Below are 21,064 nucleotides of genomic sequence, written 5' to 3' on the forward strand. Positions count from 1 at the left end.
TCTCACAAAATCGGGTAGGAGTACCTGAGGATGAGTCAGGTATGTGAAATAGCAGCCTAATTCTTACAACGACTTCAAACCAATTGGTTGCAGGTTCGAACCTCCTCCACCAACTTAGGTTTAAACAACCGTGTAGTATTACTAGCCTTCACACTAACAATGTAATTCAGGACTGAGTACATAGACTTGTCTTTGGTAAACGAATAACATGACTGATATATAGGACGTCCATCTTCATATAGAAACTTAGAAAACATTGACTAAATAAAACCCATGATTCTGACAGTGTGGATTTCAAAAACCTGGAATGGCTATCGAGTATTAGAGAATTGTGAATATTAGTGCTTCATCACCTAATGAATCAGGTCTGTAAAGATTTAAAGTTAGTCCCTAACCAAAACATTGCTTTTGTTTCAGCATCAGAAGAATATTTCAATCGTCAGAAACTCCATATACAGATAATTAAACCGATAAAAATACATTACAATTTGAATGATAATGTAAAATGAGTTTACAGTATAGCTTAAAAGCTAGTATTGGATGGTTGAGTATAGTACCCTGATTATGATACTTGTCTTTTGGTTCAGTAAGCTTATATATGTTGTCTTAGAGATTTTTTGCGGATGGTTGTTCAATTTTTTTATTGATAGTATAACCACAAACGTTATTGTCCATTCAATACACTCGATTAAACCCTCATTAATAATTGCTTAGGTAAGGCTAAACCACAGTAAGAGTTGAGTGTCATACAACTCGTTTTTGTTTTTGTCCAACACTGAAACAATAGCTTTTAATCAAAACTGCGCTGCTGAAATAATGACTAGCTAGAGACTGAATTTTCATACTAAACACTTGGACAGTTAATAAGGAATTATTCGTCTCTCCTTAGATAACATAGATTATAATCTGCAGTTTTGAATGTCTGCAAAATTTCCGTCCTAAATTTATCGATATAAACAGTATGACTACATCTGGTTTTACAAATCATAGTTAAATTTGAACTCAACTACTTTTCCATTTAAATATCCGCTCCAACATCAGTTGTAATTACTGTACACCATAAAAGTTATCAATAAAACACTGAAGATACCGGTCAATGTTTGTACTTATTTCCTTTCATTATGAAATATTTCTAAAAACCTTTAAGGACTAAGTTTTGAAAGATTTCGTGTTGTATCCATCATGTTTAGTTGCCTCGCATGTAAATACTTTTTTAATTTTTATTTCGAAATTACTTTTTAACTTATGTTATCTTAATTAGTTCAAATTCGTGAATGAGAATTTAATAAGTTCATTTTATATTCTCAGTTATGGTTGTTTATTCGACTTCAAATGCAATAAAAACAGTTGCTTATCCTAGAATTGAAGAATATTCTAAATAAGTAATTTGTTCTTATTCATCAATAACATAATAGTTAATAAAAATATAGTCTGGTAAATTTTACCAGGTTATTTCGATAGGTGTGATAAGCTTTTATGTATAAAACAACTGAATATTTCCGAATTGATTTCAACATTAATAAAAGGATAGTTTGATTTTTAAAATCTTTGACTTTCAGTCATTAGATCAGAAAGTTGAACTTGTCTCCTCTACTTCATTTTGGGGAGGCATCGCATAACAAAAATTATACTAAAACCCGAATACATAAACTTCTACTTGATAAATGAGTTAATTTACATTGCTTACAGGAGTTTTATAACCAACAATTGATGATTTATTACTTTCAATCATCATCCAAATTATACATGAGTAAATGCATATCATGAGAAACTTGAATTTTTCGATCTAATGAGTAATATTTTTTGTTTTATCAAACTTTGTAACTGGCCTATCCATCAAGCCAAAACGAGGATGGAGTTTAAGATTACTAGTTTCTTCAGTGTCACTAAGAAATAAATCTAAGAATATTTGCGTTAATTCAAGCCAATTATTTAGAAATCTTAAATGTATGCTTATAACTGTCTTGTAATCTCCTGACATTCGATTGTTTATCGTATGTTTCATTTTAAATTTTCAGTTATACTATTTATAGCTACCTATTTTAAGTGACTTTCCTCCTTAATTCTTTTTCCGAATACTGTAAATCAGCAGTTTACAAGAAACTCTTCTCGTCTCTTGAATAAGAGATTTTTATGGAATGTATATGCATTCCAATCATTTGTTACACCACAAAGTAACTATTCATCAAATCAGTCGAATAGACAGAATCAACACAGTGATAATCATCAAACAAGTCTATTTTTCAAATCAATTTTGTTGACCACAGCTCTTGCAAAAATTTGTCACGACAATGAGGATTCAAATGATGCTCAACAAAAATCTCATCCTGTATATAGTACTCCATTAGTTGTAAAATGTGCAGAAATTGCAAAACCAATGTCTAAAGATAGACAAGCTGCAATTAAAGCTCTAGACGTGGTTGCCGATGTTGCTCAAGATGTTCAACCAGCAGTTGTTTCAATCACTAGTACCGAGTTAGTTTATTAGTTATTATTGTTAACTATTATGCTATATATTGAATAACTATAATCAATATCAACTTATGAGTTTTGATTATTAATTCTTATTAATCTTAAGTCTTCTGTGTCGTTTAATCGAAACCACTAGATAAGATTTTAATAATGTGAATACAATCTATAATGAGCTAATCTGAGTATACTTTGCATCGATAGGTCAACAGTCGTAGTTTTGACCAGTAGTAATACATTCTGATCGTTAACAACTAACTTTGAGTAGTGACCGAGGTCATTTTTAAAGCTTATCGGTCCAAGATGCATGCTTCTCTGTAGCTCGGTATTCACTCAGATCCAGAGACAGAGGAAACAGACAAAACTCCTATTATATTATATTTCAAACACAAGTTTATTTATATATAAACTAGGAGACTGTAACACACATCAAATAAAGAATCATTAAGTCAGATGGTAAGCAAACTAAACAATACGGGAATAAGTAACCGTCGATAATTAATGATTATACTTACTCTTACTTACACCTGTTTCTCCCAATGGAACATAGGCCACCGACCACCATTCTCCAACCCACTCTGTCCTGAGCCTTCGTTTCCAGTTCTATCCAATTCTTGTTCATTCTTCTCATGTCTGTCTCTATTTCTTGGTGTAATGTATTCTTTGGTCTTCCTCTTCTCCTTTGGTTTTGAGGATTCCAAGTAAAGGCTTTCCTTGTGATGCAGTTGGGTGCTTTCCTCAATGTGTCTCCTATCCAATTCCGGCACTTCTTCCCGATTTCTTCCTCCGCTGGGATCTGGTTTGTTCTCTCCCATAGATTAGTTCAACTGCTCTTCAGTCACAATTAACTAACCCATTATCTCAAAGCAACCTGAAGAACGAACTAATGTAATTTCTCCAACTCTTAGTGAGTTTGAAAAGGCTATAAGTAATCTAAAGCAAGGAAGAGCAGCAGATTCTAATGGACTAACCCCTGATATTTTTAGGGATGTCGGTCCAGTTTTACCAATTACATTAACTAAAATCTGGGGACTGGACGTAATGCCATCTAATGGGTCTCGAATTCAGTTTATAAGAAAAGATAAAATTCATCTTGTTACAATCACAGGAATCACTTTAATTAATATAGTATCAAAAATATTAGCCTCAATAACACTTCGACGTTTAATTAGACCTCGTGAATAGCAAACGAGAGAAAACTAGATTCGTTTCAGACCTAGTCGTAGATTTATAGAATGAATATTTACCTTTCGGCAGATTCTGGACTGTTACCGTCTCTACTATTCTGGGATTTGACCTGACAACTTCATCTCTTTGTGCTAATGAAGTATAACGATTTGAATCGATGTACAAACGTGCCGGGTTCTACGTTGTTATTAACTGACTGAGAGCAAAACAGGGACAAAAGTAGATGTTAATATTTTGCAGATTTTAAGTGAAACAATGTGCCAAAAATTCCTTTCGTTGTTCGTGATTTCTTCTTTATTTCTCTATTCATATCACCCGTTACATCTAACTATTGTTATTCTCTTGTTTTGTTTGATTTTTTTAGTAAAGTTTTTCTTTCACTTCAATCACGTTCAACTGGTTCAGGTTTTATTGTAGATCATTTAGGTCATGTAGTCACAAATGCTCATGTAGTTGGTTATCGCGGCGATGTTATGGTTCATTTATGTGATGGACGTTCATTTCCTGGAAAAGTTCTAGCAGTTGATGTCTCTTCTGATTTGGCACTTATTCGAGTTAGTTTTTTTTATTCCACTTGATGAAATATTCTGTTAATCTGTGATTTATTATGAACGTCTTCTTATGATTGAAGTAAACTTTACTCTTATAAACAAGAGCGTTTAAAATAATCATATTTACATTTTAGTTGCGGATTATGTCAAGTAATAATTTCATTGTTGTAAGTACTTTATCATTCACTCACGGATTCGAAAGCTTCTCCATTTCATAGGTATCAATGCCAAGATTGGACTTGATAGTTTCTCCAGTTCAGTTTGAATAATCTATGAGTATATCTAAGGTGAAAAAGATTCAAATATATATGATAATCCAGTTGGTGTATTCAATTGATAAGAAATGCAATAACTCTGTATTACTGTTTTTTCAACATTATTTTTGGAAATATTATTGTCAGATAGACAAATGTAGCATAGATCCTGTTAAATATATGTGCACTTATCAATTATATCGCACTGCGCAACAGTACAGTAGAAGGTAAAACTCAATGATAATAATGACGTAAATTATCTAAATGCATAGTTATATACTCGACTTTAAACTATACTTTATTTTATACTGTGTGTGCTACTTGTGTCGAGAGATATTAGTAGTGTGTATCATCATTCGAATGTGAAATGTCTGGCGGCAGAAGGTTAAGAAGATCGAAGTGAAGAAGACGAGTACAGAGTATGGTTGGTGTGGAAATGAAGGAACAATCGAGTCTGAGACAATTGATTGACATTTTGCAAAAGAAGTATTTGCTGTGTGGTTGTCAGATTTTACTAAGAGATTCTGTAATTTTGTGCCCGAATACATTTGGTTGTTCCCATCGGTGTTCTCGTTCACTACAATACCACTACCCGTTTACCCTAACTGAAGTAAGTTCAACAGGGTTGGAGTTCCCTACATAATGGATTAGATTTCAAGTACTTTAGTCAACGCTGCTAAGCCACCATTTCGTGGTTAAAAAAAATAAATACGGAGAACACGAAGAAAAAGGAGTTCAAATGTTTCTAACTTCTATTTTTAGTTATAAAAGAAAAAAAAATGAAGTGAAGTTTTTAAGATTCAAATAAGATGGTATCTCTGTCCTACTCACATGCGATATGTCCTTTAATACAACGTTTATTGAATTATTTAACTATAAGGTGGAGTAAGTCGACAGGATATCCTGGACCTAGGCTCCGCGCTATTTTGTGCTCGTTAGCAAGGCGTACATGTAGTGTTGAGACAACAACCGATGTTCCCTGGCGCATTCGATTCCATGTCACCCAGTGTCGCAGTCAGAGACGTTACCACTGGATTATCCAGGCCGCGATTGTGATACGGGATCAAATCCGCAAGGGAACTGATGTTCCCTCAACATTACAGGTACACCTTGCTGACAGTGTCAAATAGCACGCAACATAGGTCTAGGGTATCCTGTCAACTACCTCCACCTTTCATCCCATTATAATGCACATGATGTCAAGTCATCTAGACTAGTGGCCACATTGCAACTTGAACGATAGAATTTGATCAGCAGTACATAAGGATCTGACATTGGTCACAACTCAATGATCAATCCATTGTTTAACATCTATATAATTGTTGTATGCAAACTAGTGGTTATAAGCAACACTCACATCAGTTTTAAATAAAAAAGTGTTTAGCTAAACAGATTTCACTGTAGACAGTCCTCCTAGTATTTCTTTAAAATTCAATTGAACTAGATGTTTTGTTTATTTTATTCTTAGAGATACATTTGCGCATAATTATTATTCTCTATTTATGGAAATTCCTAGTTTCTTTTTTTATGATATTGATTTAGTTAGACGTGAAGAAAGTCGTTTCAGAAAATCTTCCACATCTACCTATGGCTATTAATGTACAAAATATTCGTCCAGGTCAATTTGTATTGGCTTTAGGTAGTCCTTTGATGTTGGCCAACAGTGTTACAGTGGGTGTAGTGTCTGCAGTAGATAGAGACTTAGGTCATTCCGAAGGTCTCAAATATATCCAAACAGATGCTATAATAACAGTAAGTTTTAAATATTGTAGATAAAAATTAACATTATTATTATTTGTAATGATCTTTTATTAACCGATTGTTGATTATAAGGACTGTAATTGACCAGTCTCTATCGATATACGTACATTCTGAGTGAATTGCTCCGATATTGACATTTAATCAGAGTTTATATAAAAGTTGGAATAGTGGATGATAGCAGTGAAATCGATTATATGCATTTCGCCCTATTTGTAACTCGTCTTCTGGATAGATTGTTGTTAATATTCACACGAATTATCACTTGTAGCGAAAGATACACTAGGCTTACATCTCATTTAAATGTCAACACTAGAATTCAGGTACGTCCATCTAACAAGCCCTGGATAGAAAGAAAGCTGCCTCCAGATTTTACTACTAATCATTAGTCAACTTTAACAATACTACTGTTTCTGTTTTTTAATTGTCAATTAACTTAATTAAATCAATAAGCTTCATTTTTGAGCTTTTGCTTATTCAGTCAACATAATCTAATGAACAACTTTACTATACTTATAATACGAATAGAAATAACTTTCATATTACTACAAAAAGCATTCAAAATAAAAATGATTATGATAATAACTCTAAAATTGACATTTAAAAGCCTCAATTTCATTTCTAATGGTTTGGATTATCTAATTGTTGATATTTTAACTGAAATTTATTCTGTCTTGGTTGGTATATTTGCATCCAGTGCGAATTGCTTCAATGTAGTCACTATGACACAACTTTATGTAGAATAGATGGGATGTAGGTATCAGTGGGATCGAGGACGGATGTTTCGTCTTATTTAGGACTCACTAGGGATAACTCAGACTGTTAGGAATTCATATCCGTTCCACATGTAACTATCTGTCTGGACTTATAAACTAAGTGGATAACACGTTAGCGTTTGAAGCGAACGGCACTAGTTTCGAGTCACGTGATGAATATCAACAATGATGCAGGTACATTCAGCTAACGAGTCCCAAATAGGACGAAGCTCACATTCTGTTTCCCACCATTAGCCATATTCCATCTATTCTAAATTAAAAACCTCGTTTTCTATCATGATCAACTGAGCTGTTCTATGCAAAAACGTTCCATAAGATTACGTCTTCGAAAAGCTTTCGACGTAAAATAAATATATTTCCTTAGAGATGTTTCTTCCAGTCAACTTGTGTACCGAATTCACTAAATATTTGATTCTCTCCACTGATTTGAGAGCCGTAGTTGAATACAGATATATGAAGCGGTAGCTTATTGGTCAAGGCTGTTCCGAATTCACTGATCTGTACTTATTTTACAGATAGAATTGTCTCAAATTAGTTTGCGTCCTTGATGGGCTAGGTTGCTTAGTTCAAGCTTGAGAATGCAACACATAATTTCGACTTTGTGATTGGACAGCGTTGAGGGCAGAGAGGAAAGATTATCCTGTCATTGTCTAACAAGCTGGTCGGTTGGCAAGCGAAGGAAGAAGATGATTATGGCGAGAAACTCTAGATCTGATTCAGCTGACTGCAAAAGACACATGAATGAATATATGAATAGCAGAATCACAATGCCGAAAGAATGTGAAAAATACAGTTATACCAAACTAGGACGCTAGAGTAAAAAAATTAGGATACAAGAACTATATTTAAATTAAAATAATTTTAGAACAGAAGGAAATATGACGATAATTTATAGATTAATCGAACACTTATGATTTATGGGATGAAACAGGCATATAACTGAATGTTAGTAATTTACAGATTACAAATTAGGCTAAACAGTCTCCCAAAAACTAGCTTTCATTTTTTATCATGCCTTCCTCGTTCTTTTTTTCACAATGCCGTTTGACTCTCAACCAATAGTTTTCATGCTCAAATCTCGTTCTAGCTAGTTCAGTTTGGGCAACGGGGTATTATAGATAACTTATATACTCAAAGTTATGGTTCAAATCCGAGTACACAGACTTGAACTTAATGAGTTACATCACTATATTCATGATAGCTGCTAAGATAGTGTTTTCAAAATAAAAAAGCTTCGTCATCCAAACTGAAATATATTCCTAATAGGATGAGAAGTCACCTTCAGTGTAAGATTATTAAGCAGGACCGTTTCATAACTAACTTAATAAATAAAATACTTGAACAATACAGTATTTCTGACATAACTAATTGCTGTGTGTATAAATTCAGTTTTACACAACGGTTAAAATCGTTGATTAGATGCTTTTGCAATAACAGCTGCTTGAAATCCCTTGAGTTCTTTTACACCCTGTGTTAATATCCGGGATCCAACATAGGTTAGTCAGTTTTTTCCTATCTGTTTAAAAAACTTTATTACCGACACTAACTAAAGTTTAATTTTTTGATTGAGATCATGAATCAATTGATGTTAGACCACCGTTGGAAACCTGGGAGCACTGGACGGCCGTTTCGTCCTAGTATGGGACTCTTCAGCAATGCGCATCCACGATCCCGCTCCCTGCGGGATTCGAACCCAGGACCTATCGTGAGGGAATTCTCGGAGTTCTAGTGAGAAGCCGTGACCAGTGGAGCTAATCCGTGTCGGGTAGAGACAGGTATCTACCTCAGTACAATGGAAGTTGGTTGCACAATTTCGTGGATTGGTTAATGTTAGACACTAACACCATTGGATGCCGGCTCAGTGGTCTAGTTGGTTAAGCGCCTGGCGCGAGACCGATAGGCCCTGGGTTCGAACCTCTCAGGGAGCGGGATCGTGGATGCGCATTGCTGAAGAGTCCCATACTAGGACGAAACGGCCGTCCAGTGCTCCCAGGTTTCCAACGGTGGTCTAACATCAATTGATTCATGATCTCAATCAAAAACTTAACAATCTCCACAACCCCTATACTGATAAAGTTTAATTATCAGTATGGAGATTTGTGAGGATTGTAGTATTTTAGCAGTTGAATCCACGAGTCAATCTAAGCTAGACCACCATCGAAAACCTGGAAGCACTGGACGGCGTTCCGTCCTAGTATGGGACTCCTCGGCAATGCTCATCCACGATTCCTCAAGGGGTACTCGGACCGTGACCAATGGAGTCCAGTCGGTATCGGGTAGAGATATTTATCCACCTCAGACGATGGATGAATGGTTGCGCAAGATCATGGATCGATTGAAGTTAGACGTTAACACTTGGTCGCCGGCCCAGTGATCTATAGGTTAAGCGAGGCCGAAAGTCCTAGGTTCGAGTACCGCGTGTGGGACCTTGAAGTTTAATTGTTAATTACAGTTTCTTTTTGCATTTTGAGTTTGGAAATTCCGGTGGTCCATTGGTGAATTTATATGGTGAAGTTATTGGGGTTAACGCTATGGTGGCTGGTACAGGAGTGGGATTTGCCATACCTGTTGATCAAGTTCGAAAATTCATACAGTTAGCACTAAAAGCATCCTCAAATACTCGAAGCTCTTCCCCAGTATCGTCAGCATCGCCTACTGATCCATATATTTTAGCAGACAATCCAACCAATTCCGAAAGCGGAACTCAACGTCGATACTTAGGCCTAGTTATGCGAACGCTTACTCCAGAACTGGCTTTCGAATTGGCATCTCGGGGTGGACAACATTTTGTAGAGTTGAATGGTGTTCTGATTCATGCTGTATTGAGAAACTCCCCTGCCCAAAAGTAAGTTCGCATCACTTTGAATAAATTGTAGAAAACCACTTTTTTTGCATCAAAAAGAAATTATGTTGTCAAAATGTCTACAAACCATTATTATCACACTTATTTACAAGTCAATAGCTTAGAACTATTAACAATCTTCTTATCATGACTATTATTATTAAGAACTACAAATTTGCTAACACTACCAAGGTTCGATTAAAAGTTTTTGATTATCATGATACTTGCATTTTGAATTAAAATTTTCAAACATTATTTTTATACTCAAGAAACAATGCTCTCTGTAAAACTTGTCATGTGTGGAATCTATCTAATTATTTGACGTTCGGTCCTCCATAAAGTTTCGCTACTAATCAGCTCCATAAAGAAACTTTGCTTCTATGTAGGTTTTAGCGAGTCTTAAATACAATTCAATATGGGCTTCTTTTTGCCACTTACAAATCTCATTAAGTAGATGGAGTGGTTACTGTTGTCCTTTAAATCACCGTTCAGTAGAGTAGTAACACTGAAGATATAGTTCTTAATCAATGTTACAAAACTCTTTAAAAGCTCAAAGTGATAATTTTATATATATTCCTTTATTAACTCTTATGAATAGCTTTAAAAAATTACAAACACATTTAAAGGATGTTTAAATTATCTTTAAAAAGCTTGTTCTTAACTAATTTCGCAAGTACAATTTCAGCCTCCCATTTACATTGTTATAAACTCACGATATACTCGTCTAGTTTACTACACAAATTAACCGATAATCATACTGACTTATAATAATTTTCTAATAAAAAAAAACAGATTTCACCTAAAGTAGTATCAACGATTTCACTATAATCGGCATTATTTCCTAATGTCTTTGAAGAGGAATTAATTTAATATTTCAACAGAGTTTCAAACTATTATTTGTTTACAAAAAAGAACTCCGAGAAAAACAATCACATCCGGAAATTATCTATCAGTTGATTCTAACTCTATTTTAAATAGCAGATCCCTATTCAACAAGTGTTTATATCGACGACCCAGTTTAATACACTTATTTCACAATATACACTTATTTGTTGAACGTCGTTTATGCATATTTGTGGGTGGAATTTACTAGCTCAAATATCACACATATTAATACTTTATACAACGCAGCAACTCCATCATGATTAAGAAGCTCCATTCCCATTGTATTACAAGATTTGATCAGTTAGTCAGCCACAACGCAGGACCCGGCACGTTTGTACATCGATCCAAATCGTTATACCCCATTAGCATAAAGAGAGGAAGTTGTCCGGTCAAATCCCAGAATAGTAGAGACGGTAACAGTCTGAGTGTTAATGGTGATTACGCAACGATATGCTTCGAAAAATGTGTGGTGAAATGAAAGCACAAGACGTCTCGAGGAATTTACCTTCGGACTTTACGACCTCGTCAGTCGACTTGCCATCCTTACCTAGTGCCATATCCCTAACCCGGCTACTGCTTACTCCGTGGTCCCAAAATACACGGCTACTACTTCGAGGACACCTATGATCGAATACCAATATCCTCTACCCTTAATGGACATGTTTCATACCCATGAAGTAGGACAGAGTGAACTGCTGCACAGTAAACTCGTCCTTTGTTCGATAAACGGATATCTCACCTACACCAGTGACGCACGTCGACCAAACCGAACGAGCCTTCTGAACCCATGTCGAGATCTCGTCACACACTAGACCACCAGGACTGACGAGAATCCCAAGATGAGTGAAGTGGTCAGTGAGTTCAAATACTTCACTCCCTATCGTTAATTCGAGCGGTCACGCAATCCAATTCTAAAGCGACACTTTACATAATTGCATTGTTGCTTGAGGTGTTCGGAAGACTGTATTTTGTTAGTGTCTTCATCGAACAGTACTATATCATCTGCATTTTTTAAGTCAACAAGTAAACCTCCTAGTCGAACATCAATCCCTAAAAAGTCGGACGATGAAAGCGTTATCTCTAAAAGCAAGTTTACGACAAGGTTACAAACACCACTTGAAGTAACCAAATTCGATGACAGTTCGCCATAAGCTCTGACTCGACCAGTAGCGTTCGAGTAGTAGTGAGCATGTACAGTAATTCTTGCGTATGCCTTTCAGTGACAAACACTTCCAGAAAACCTCACGATTAACGGATCTAAACGTTGCTTTTAGGTCAAAGAATACAACCATAAGCGGACGTCGATAAATGAATTGAGCAGTTTGCGCGCTCTACTACTTCTTTCCTATCGTTAATCTGACGCAAACCAATCCTAAAGCGACATTTTCCATTCGGGAGGAGAGAAACAAACAATGGTCGGTATAATGATTCTAGAACGTGAGGTATATTAAAAGCAATAAAGAAAAAACAGAAACCTTGCACAGTTAATTGGCTTTCGACAGCGACTTTCTTCTACTAATTAAATTTGTAATATTAATCTCTAGTAATTGAGATTCGGCATAAATTTTATACATTTATTTTACAGGGCAGGACTAAGAGCTGGAGATGTAATTGTTGCCATTGATGGTCTACCTATAACGAATGCTCAACAAGTTTACACTGCAACTGAAAGCCGAGAACAACTGACAATCACTATCGTCAGACAAGGAAAACGAATAACCATAGATCATATTCAGACGGAAAAAATTTAGAACATTAATTAGATCCTTGATTTAAATTATTTTACACACAGTATATAATTCTGTATTATACATACACGAGTATTTATAATTAAATCATGCACAATGCTACTATCTCTTTTCTATTTTGCATTCTTTTACATAGGATAACTTGGAAGCAAAATACACTTGCTGCTTCAATACATTGTATTTAAATAGAACAATAATTAAGGTATTTTGAAAATAAAATGATTTTTATTCCAATGTATTAAGACAGATTATTAGGCATATATATATATATATATATATATATATATATATATATATATATATATATATATATATATATATATATATGCCGGCCAAGTAAATCAAGTGTTTGCGAAAATATCAACTAACAAGGATAGAGAAAAAGAGAATAAATCAAGAAGACAGAAATGCTAAAAAGAGAAAATTCTAAAGTATATTATGCTTTTTTTCATTTTATTGGTTGCATTATCACATCAATACAATGGAATGAGCTGCAGAACTAGTTTATCCCTGACCATCAACGCACATCTATCATATTTAGCTCGACTTTAAATGAAACATAAGGAAAATAGTCCGATGAAGCCCCGAAACTCCCAACATTCATATCTTCCTGTAAAGAGATATTCGCAGAGACGAGTAAAGTTCAACAAAAGGGAAGTGTGTATTGAAATTAACGTTTTAGCAAAATTAATGTAAACAAATGAAATTATGAACAAAATAATTGTCACAGTAAACATGTTTATCTTTAAACAAATAGCTACTTTTGCGGAGGGGGAATGACGTAGGTTATTGTACTCAAAACAGATCCTCTGTACGTATTTCGCGGAAAACTTTAATTTGCTATGCCATAACAGATTTTCTGTTGAACATGTAGACTTCAGTAAACATCATTAGAATTTTTTTGAAATCCATTCTACGACCAAAACTACATTGTGCATTCCTGAAATATCATTATTATTATACATATGCGCCACATAAATCTCGTTTGATTTGTGTGAGGGCTGTGATACTACCTGGGCGCTCAAATCGAAGTAGATGGTTTTCTTGAGGGGCCACACCCCGAGCCTTTGACCTAAAGGTCTGATCCACAAGGCAGTGGGGCATCGTGAGGAGATGCAGTCCCGTGGTAGCCGGTAACCAACGATTGATTCATATGCCATTTGTTCCCTCAGGATACTAGAGCGCATGTGCACCATTGGTTTTAAATCAGGGTTTTCCAACTCCCCTAGGTGAATTCGCCGGCCCGGTTAAAGCGCCGGACATTCGCTTTTCGTTCTCTCATTTTCGTAAACAACACTCCTGCCACGAGAAGGCAGTGAGTAGGACTTCCCTTGCAGTGGCTGTATACGCGTGGCCATGTGAAAGCATTTCGAGAGGAAGTGATGACTCTTCCTACCCTCGGCTGTACCAGGGCATTCCTGAAATATAGGCTAACCAGTGTCTATACCTCAAGCAAAACCAACCACACCCCTCATTTTGTCTGGAAAAATATACGATTGGAATATTTCAGATCCGTACTTGTTGAGATTCACATTTATTACATTTCAGTTTAAAAGTCTTTGTGAAGACGTATCCAATAGCCTTCCCTATTAACCTTGGGGTATTGAGATAAGAACAGACTTTTTGGTCCTATTCTAGAACCTTTTATTTAAAATAATAAATATATATTTTCGTTATATCCCAATAAGTAGAAAAATTGTATTTCTGACGTTTTGCGATGATGTAATCCACTTCTTATATTAGAAATATATATATATAATTTTTCTGCTGATTAGGATATAAAAAAAGCATTTATTATTAACTCTACCCAGTGCTCAATTTATTTGAAACTCAAGTCCAACCTTGATATGATACCTATAAACTCATTAATAATTTTTTATTTAAATATAACTAATTGAGAAAACGTCATTTACGACTGAAAATCTAACGCGAAAATTTACTTTCAAATATGCAACAAACACTTATTTTGTGTGTAACAGTTAACCTGTATAAAAGAAACTCATTATCGATAACACCGGAACACATATTGTACAGACACAGGAACAGTGTTTTATATCTCCCACCCCAATACTACACTTATAAATGCAAACATATCAATTAAGCACAAGTTTTTATGCAATTACGAACAATCCTGTTATGTGCCACAGTAATAAATATACGAATAGATGTTAATGCTTACATCTAAGACGGAGCTTGAAGACGATCCATCCAGATGGTTGTAAAGTTGTTTCAGTATATCTCTTAGTTTCTTTTGCTGCTTTTTGTTTGGCTCAAGGAGTATCGCTTGAAAGTCAACCGGCAATCCATATCTACAACAAGACGGAAAATTACTTCAGAATTAGCATATGATGTAACAGAAAAAATTCAATGCAGCAGGATTACCACTTATTTGTACATACGGATACAAAGCAACAAAAATGTCACATTTAAAAATACTTTGGTTAGGTGTTCACCTTTAAAAGTACATTTACTAGATGTGCAAACATGCTGAGATCTTAAAAATAGATATCCTTATTCAATATTGTTGTTTCATTCACTTGTAAAATCAGGATTGCAGTTCAGCTTTGGGAAATACAATGACAGGTATTTTCACTGGACAGTAACTCTTGTGCCCTTGTAAGATACCTTACTTGCTTTTCGTAATAGTTCACAATAGTGATATCACAAGGATTGTAAACTTGGTGTGACTTCCATTCCACTTAATGACGTTCATTTCGCAATATAAGCTCCCTCATGAGTAACTCGTTATTGCAAAAGCCTTTACACGGTTATGGTATCACCTCTATTTTGAAAGTCCAAATCGTGACTACTACAAATAAATGCTTATATTGTCTAAACTGTTTCAGATTTATTTTACTATAATTACAAGTGATTTGACCACAATCAAAATATTTTATTCAAAACATGAACCGTAAGCACTCCACATGTTTGCTACCTATATCAACTGGGACTATCTGAGCCACAATAAAGCAACTTCTTAGCATGATCGTGAATATTTCTCCACCAGACTTGACGACTATCCGCGAAAAGTCCATAAAACCATTAGCATAAAGGATACCGTAAATCTATTATTTTAGTTCTGAACATTATTTCAACTAGTATAGTATGCACCACTGACAAATACTCAGTATAGATTCTGCCAGATTCCGATCTCCCGGATACGGTTACATTTGTTACTCAAATTAGACTTAATTTTTCAATTTTGTTTGCAACTGAAAATTAGTCTCGAGTTGATGGTAAGGAAATGTCTTTGCAACGTATGTATTTTGAGATACTATATACTTAAACGGATCTGGATACTGGGAACCACTAAATGGGATTACGAACACACCACATTTATCCTTAGATCATCGACAGAAAAATATCATACGACAGTTGGAAGCCTTGATCAGAGTAAATTTATCTAATCACTATCATTTTTAGTACCACGTATTTACACTAATAATGTTTATTATCAGTATAATCACTTTTAGCTCGTTTCAACTGCTTCCTATGCCACAAGACAACCATGGAAGTACTTTCCATCACTTAACCTTTCAGATTAAAATAAAATGATTAACAGGGTTCCATATGCATTTTAAACGATCATAAGGTGACATAAAATAACTACAAACTAAACAGGTAGTAGGTAAGTTGACGAAAATAAAACTTCTTACCTTAAAACTGACTCAACAAATACCCGGAGGGCTTTAATATGAACCATAGCAGAAAAAGCCTCACCAAAATTAACTTTCAACCAACGAAACAGAGGTGCCTAGTTAGGAATTTAAAAAAGTTATGCACTCAAATCAAGATGATTGGAAAAAGTATCATACTGTAGACAATCAAGGTACAACTTAGCTATATGCAACAATGTGCAAATGCTATCTTACGAACCAGGGAAAACAACCTTATTTTGAAAGTAACTTGTTTTGTTATCCACCCCAGTGATTTTCAATTAAGTACAATCGTGATTCTCGTTACTGCCTTTTAATTGGTAGAAAAACGAGATGTTTGTTTTAATCATTTGGCTTTCCTTCATTAAGTCATATTCTGACCAACAGACACGCATCACTTGTGACTGGAAAGAACAAAATGGAAACAGTTTCTTGTCAAACGCTTGTAAACGACTACTAAAGACATAACGAGAAGCGTGATTATCTGTCTTTATTATTTGGGATTATGTTCCAAGAAGTGTTGGTAGGATGACGTTTAAAGAAATGCATATGGCTCAATACATTTAAAACCGAACAGTTTACTGACTTTAGGAAGGAAATATTTATGTGATAAAAATTCCATAAGGCGGTATTAATAACAAAAATAAACCGACTTACAAACTGTCTTTTTTTATCGGACTCAAGTTTCGACAGCTCATTTCTACTTTCCTCAATTTTCTTCTCATCATAAGTAAAATCACGTACAACAAACCTAACAATTGGTTTTGAATATTTAAACAAACCTAAATTCACGAGCCTGAGTTTTAAAATCATCCGTCATTTTTTTGAAGAGCGTAACAGTCCACAGGCCATTATCTTGATCTTCAAAAATAAGTCTTAATCGGTTACAAAAAAGGATTGCAAATTACTCAGACGATTTAGGAACGACCATATCTGTCATTCTTTCATAATTAGATTTCCAATCATTATACATATTCCTGATAATAAATATATCAAAAAAAAACTTACTTTGGAACAACAACAACTAGAGTAGTTAGGTATTCCGAATCAACAATAAATTGTTCTCGCTTTACAATATCTCCAAGCTCGCGTGTTAAGAGACTACCCCTAAAGGAATTTAAGGTACTTTGAAATATACTGCTTACGTCTGCTTTCGTTCTAGATTTTGAAGACAACCTTTTAAGGTATTATATGACTGAGACTTTGCTTTTAAATCAGAATCTATTTTAGTAAGTTGCTATAAATAATATTACTTGGCGTGAAATAAAAATACCTCTGAAATAATAGCATATAGTGAACTTAACGTTTGTTTGACTGGATATTTAGCATAATCCCACTGGAATTTGGTGAGGAACGCGGCAGGAGAAACTGAGGATATAAAAATAAGAAATAGAACATACGTCCATTTACCGTCAAGTTGTCTTCCAACTTGTGTTTTTGTTCTTCGAGTACATCGCCCATGTACTGGGCAACTTTCTTGGTAATACTTGAGCTGCTATTTGAACCTATTAGACAATTACCTCTCAGCATACACATCTAATTTTGACAGCTCATCAGAAAGACCCACTAGAATATCCAGCGTTCCCACCTAAAGCTTCTAAATCATCTGACATCTACACAAATACCTTGAAGTCAGGAGGAATATTGAATTTGTTGATCTGCGAGCAGATATCCTTATATTTAGACAATGTGGTTTGAAGACGCTGATACACCTGATTTGGATCCCGCTCCCCAGGTACAGATATTATCCAGAACTCCGTCATTCGACTAAGCTCAAATCAACCACTACTGTTGAATATCCAATGTCTTCCAACACCTCTGTGACGAGTGAGTGTAAATCAATTTACTTCCTAACTCTTAAGTCTTGAAACTAACTGATAGTTCCTGACTGTAAAAAATATTTACTTACGGAATCTATAGATCTGATTACGGTTGGTTTCCAATATCTTCGTCATCAGCTTGTATTTGATTACATTGAGCTCGTTTCTTGTTGTTTCGGTACGATTTCAAGTATTTGATGGTGTCCAATATGTGGCAGTCTATCCACTCGACTGCAATAATTTTAATCAGTGAGTTATTTATTTGTGGACTTTTATATCTTGTTGTTTGACAGGTCAGACTGATCCTGTATGACAGCAGCTGTGAGCAAGTACACCTTTGTCCAGCCCCCTCTTGAAGTGATCCACTGAAGTGGACTGTGGTCAATTTGACTGGAATAGAATATCAAATTGAGGTCACTATTGATGAGAAATAGTGAGAGGGTACTTAAGTGTTCGCTCTTTGACGTGCAATCTTCTGAAAGTTTCCTCAAGGAGCATGGTTATGATAATCTCGTTATATGCTCGCGCTAGGTGGCTTGTCGTTCTTAACATATTTTATGCCCTTATCAGATCACCTCTTATCCTCCCGTAGCTCAATGAGAATAATATCAGTGTTTGGCGCTTGTTGTCGTGAGATTTATGTTTAGGACCTATCACCCAATTGGTTATCCGTCCCCGTACTTGTTCAAATTTAGGTCTCTTTGAAAAAAAGTGGACACAACGATATTGTGGAATTCAAGATGAGGCTGTGCATACGTTTTAAACAGTGTTAGGAATAACTCTGGGATGATCGCCCAAGGGTAACTTTGCATAAACTGAAGATTCGTGTTTACCCTAACGGAATTCCCTTTGTTGTTTGAGCTGCCGTCCAACCTATCTGTGATTGCCAGCCCGAGATCACACACAAAGGTGGCATTTTGAAGCAAATTTTCATGAGGGGTGTAGGCTTTTTGTGTTAAATGAGGCAGAATATTCAATATATGACATTTCGACAGTTTAAGTTGTAACCTATTGTTTATTGCTCATCCGTATATTTTTATTAGGGCCGTTTGAAGCTCAAGTGAATCTCTTATCACTTTTCATGAACCTCCAGATCATCGCGTCATCTGCATAAGTAAGTACCGCCGAATTAATTTTATCTAACAGGTTGTTAACAAAGATCCAAAACAGAGGTAGATCTAGGATTGTTTATCGCGATGATTCTGATTTTGAGGTCTTCCAACTCGTTTGCACTCTACTTACCTTGGCATGAAGCATCCTGTTCTTCAGGTTGTTTCGGAGCCGGTATAAAGTGGATCTCAACGAACCTGAAAAAATTTTAATTCTAAAAAATAAAAATAGAGGACTGTTTTGAATTCTATGTACGAATTGGTAAAAGTGGTTTTCAAGTATTAGAAGATCCAATAAAGCGTGTTGGTTATTCATGAGTCTGTTGGAACAAAAGATTACTTCATAAAGTTGACTCAAAGGATTTTAGGATACTCGGCGATAGTTATATGATATGTCCTCAGTAGGCTACAACAGTGTGTTTGGTCAGTGAAGAATTTCCGTCCGTCGTTGTGATCCGGAGCTCAGTGTTATTTCATTAGCTCATAATATTTAAATGGTAAGGTTTCTGGACAATTTTCGTGAGAAAAGAGATATGTTTTATTCACTATTAAAAAGGTATGGATTCAATTCCAAGGATGTGTACACAAATCAGATATTACTCTGATGGAAAGGAAAGGACGTCGGTACATGTCAAGTTTCCAATAAAATATATAAAACACGATTATTAACAAACTAGCGTGAATATGCCACAGGTATTTGTAGTTTCGCAGCACGTTAACCAGCTACACCTTCTATATTGAATCGTACCCACACAGTGCAATCAAAAGTCAGAAGGCAGGAGGTTCGAAGATGTATTTGATAGGCTATCAATATATCGAGAAGTGACTGATCTTAACTGGCTAGCGGTTGCAGGAGAAGTTGAACATGGAGTTCCCACTCGTGATCTGGTGCGGATGCATGACCGAGCGCCTTCAGCCATGTGAGTCCATTAAAACTAATGCGGTCAGCATCCAATGTCGAAGACTTGCAGAGCTATTGATTTTGGGGATTTATTCACCGCTACGAGCTATTTTCATCCTGTAGTTTTTCTCCCTAAATAAAAACGTGGACAGTTAGAGGTAAAGTTGATGGACCTCTCCGTGATTCATTCATTGATGTTGCTTGTTGTAAAATGTCTGAATGCTCTTTCCAAATCTGCGCAGAAGACTGTTGGTACTTCTGTCAACTATGAAACCAAACTGGTATGTCTGCCATTCTTGTCATATCAGCAACATCACTAAACGTAACAGTTCCTTAGGAATCTCTATTTATTTCACAAGCCTTATTTTTCGTCGGCAGACCAAACATTATCCTCACTAAACGCTGATATCACTGAGATTCCACGGCAGATTGATTTTTAAGTAAATGTAGTATTTACGTCTGTTTCAAGGCTTTATCGTTGTCTTAGACCGTGAATAAACTATTGTTACGAAGTTCAGCACATGGTTAGCGATTAAAGCATTATTCAGGGGAACTAGTAATCGTGCATTATCAGGATAAAGACGTCATTTATACGCGATATACGTAAACGCTACTGCCCGTAACTTCTTTTGGTGAAAGGATCCTGAAATGATGAGATGCGAAGATATATATATGTATAACAGTTGGTGTATCGAGTAGTATGAAAACTAATCTGACTAGTTGTTATAAGGTATGCTCAGCACAGCATAACCAAATGATCTGTGGCGGTGCTTGACTGAGCACTTTCAGACCAAGTTGGATCTACTCACTCTAATGATATCAAGGTCAATGTAAAATAATTACGAAGTTATTTATTTTGAAGATTTATTTACCGCTACACATACTTAATAACATACGAAAATACATTGTAAGACGAATCGAGATAAATAAACTTCAGTTATCCCAAATTCTCAGCATACGTGACAATTTCATACTTAATGTCTCAAAAATACACTTCAATGTGTAAAATAGAAAACGTCATTTAGCTTCGCGGTGAAAATAACCATAATTATTTTTGTCGACTATAAATATTCAGTTAACTTCGCAATGGAATATCTAAGAAAAAGA

The 21,064-nt window shown here is 35.4% G+C and overlaps 2 protein-coding genes across 3 annotated transcripts; one reads left to right on the forward strand and one right to left on the reverse strand.

The window, feature by feature from the left end:
* Positions 1 to 30: 30 nt before the first annotated feature.
* Positions 31 to 12,573, forward strand: HTRA2_1 (Serine protease htra2, mitochondrial; the record flags this gene model as incomplete). The annotated part of the gene is made up of 6 exons (XM_012939220.3): positions 31 to 39; positions 2,090 to 2,475; positions 4,022 to 4,211; positions 6,005 to 6,214; positions 9,468 to 9,841; positions 12,309 to 12,573. 6 exons carry the CDS (start codon positions 31 to 33, stop codon positions 12,472 to 12,474), a joined length of 1,335 nt encoding a protein of 444 aa, XP_012794674.1. The 3' UTR covers positions 12,475 to 12,573.
* A 60-nt stretch (positions 12,574 to 12,633) lies between these two features.
* Positions 12,634 to 18,088, reverse strand: HTRA2_2 (Serine protease htra2, mitochondrial). 2 transcript variants are annotated; one of them, XM_051213058.1, is made up of 13 exons: positions 18,037 to 18,088; positions 17,753 to 17,997; positions 17,648 to 17,715; positions 17,528 to 17,613; positions 17,401 to 17,495; positions 17,273 to 17,364; positions 17,136 to 17,234; positions 17,036 to 17,104; positions 16,910 to 17,002; positions 16,785 to 16,878; positions 16,128 to 16,225; positions 14,651 to 14,780; positions 12,785 to 13,081 (listed from the first exon to the last, which is right to left on the reverse strand). In XM_051213058.1, the coding sequence occupies exons 2-13, from the start codon at positions 17,888 to 17,890 to the stop codon at positions 12,989 to 12,991; spliced, it is 1,155 nt and encodes a 384-aa protein (XP_051068997.1). In that variant the 5' UTR covers positions 17,891 to 17,997; positions 18,037 to 18,088; the 3' UTR covers positions 12,785 to 12,988. The 2 variants fall into 2 exon arrangements, with proteins under 2 accessions (XP_051068996.1, XP_051068997.1); XM_051213059.1 differs by lacking the exon at positions 18,037 to 18,088 and having other exon boundaries at positions 12,634 to 13,081; positions 16,785 to 17,104; positions 17,528 to 17,715.
* Positions 18,089 to 21,064: the final 2,976 nt, after the last annotated feature.

This window comes from Schistosoma haematobium, chromosome 3 (assembly GCF_000699445.3).
Source record: "Schistosoma haematobium chromosome 3, whole genome shotgun sequence".
Taxonomy (NCBI): Eukaryota; Metazoa; Platyhelminthes; class Trematoda; order Strigeidida; family Schistosomatidae; genus Schistosoma; species Schistosoma haematobium.

Coding starts and splice junctions, on each gene's coding strand:
- HTRA2_2 (XM_051213058.1), bottom strand. CDS start 17,890: ATGACGGAGTTCTGGATAATATCTGTACCTGGGGAGCGGGATCCAAAT. Junction 17,614..17,647: donor TTAGATGTGTATGCTGAGAG/GTAATTGTCTAA, acceptor TAGCAGCTCAAG/TATTACCAAGAAAGTTGCCC. Junction 17,235..17,272: donor AATCTAGAACGAAAGCAGAC/GTAAGCAGTATA, acceptor AAATTCCTTTAG/GGGTAGTCTCTTAACACGCG.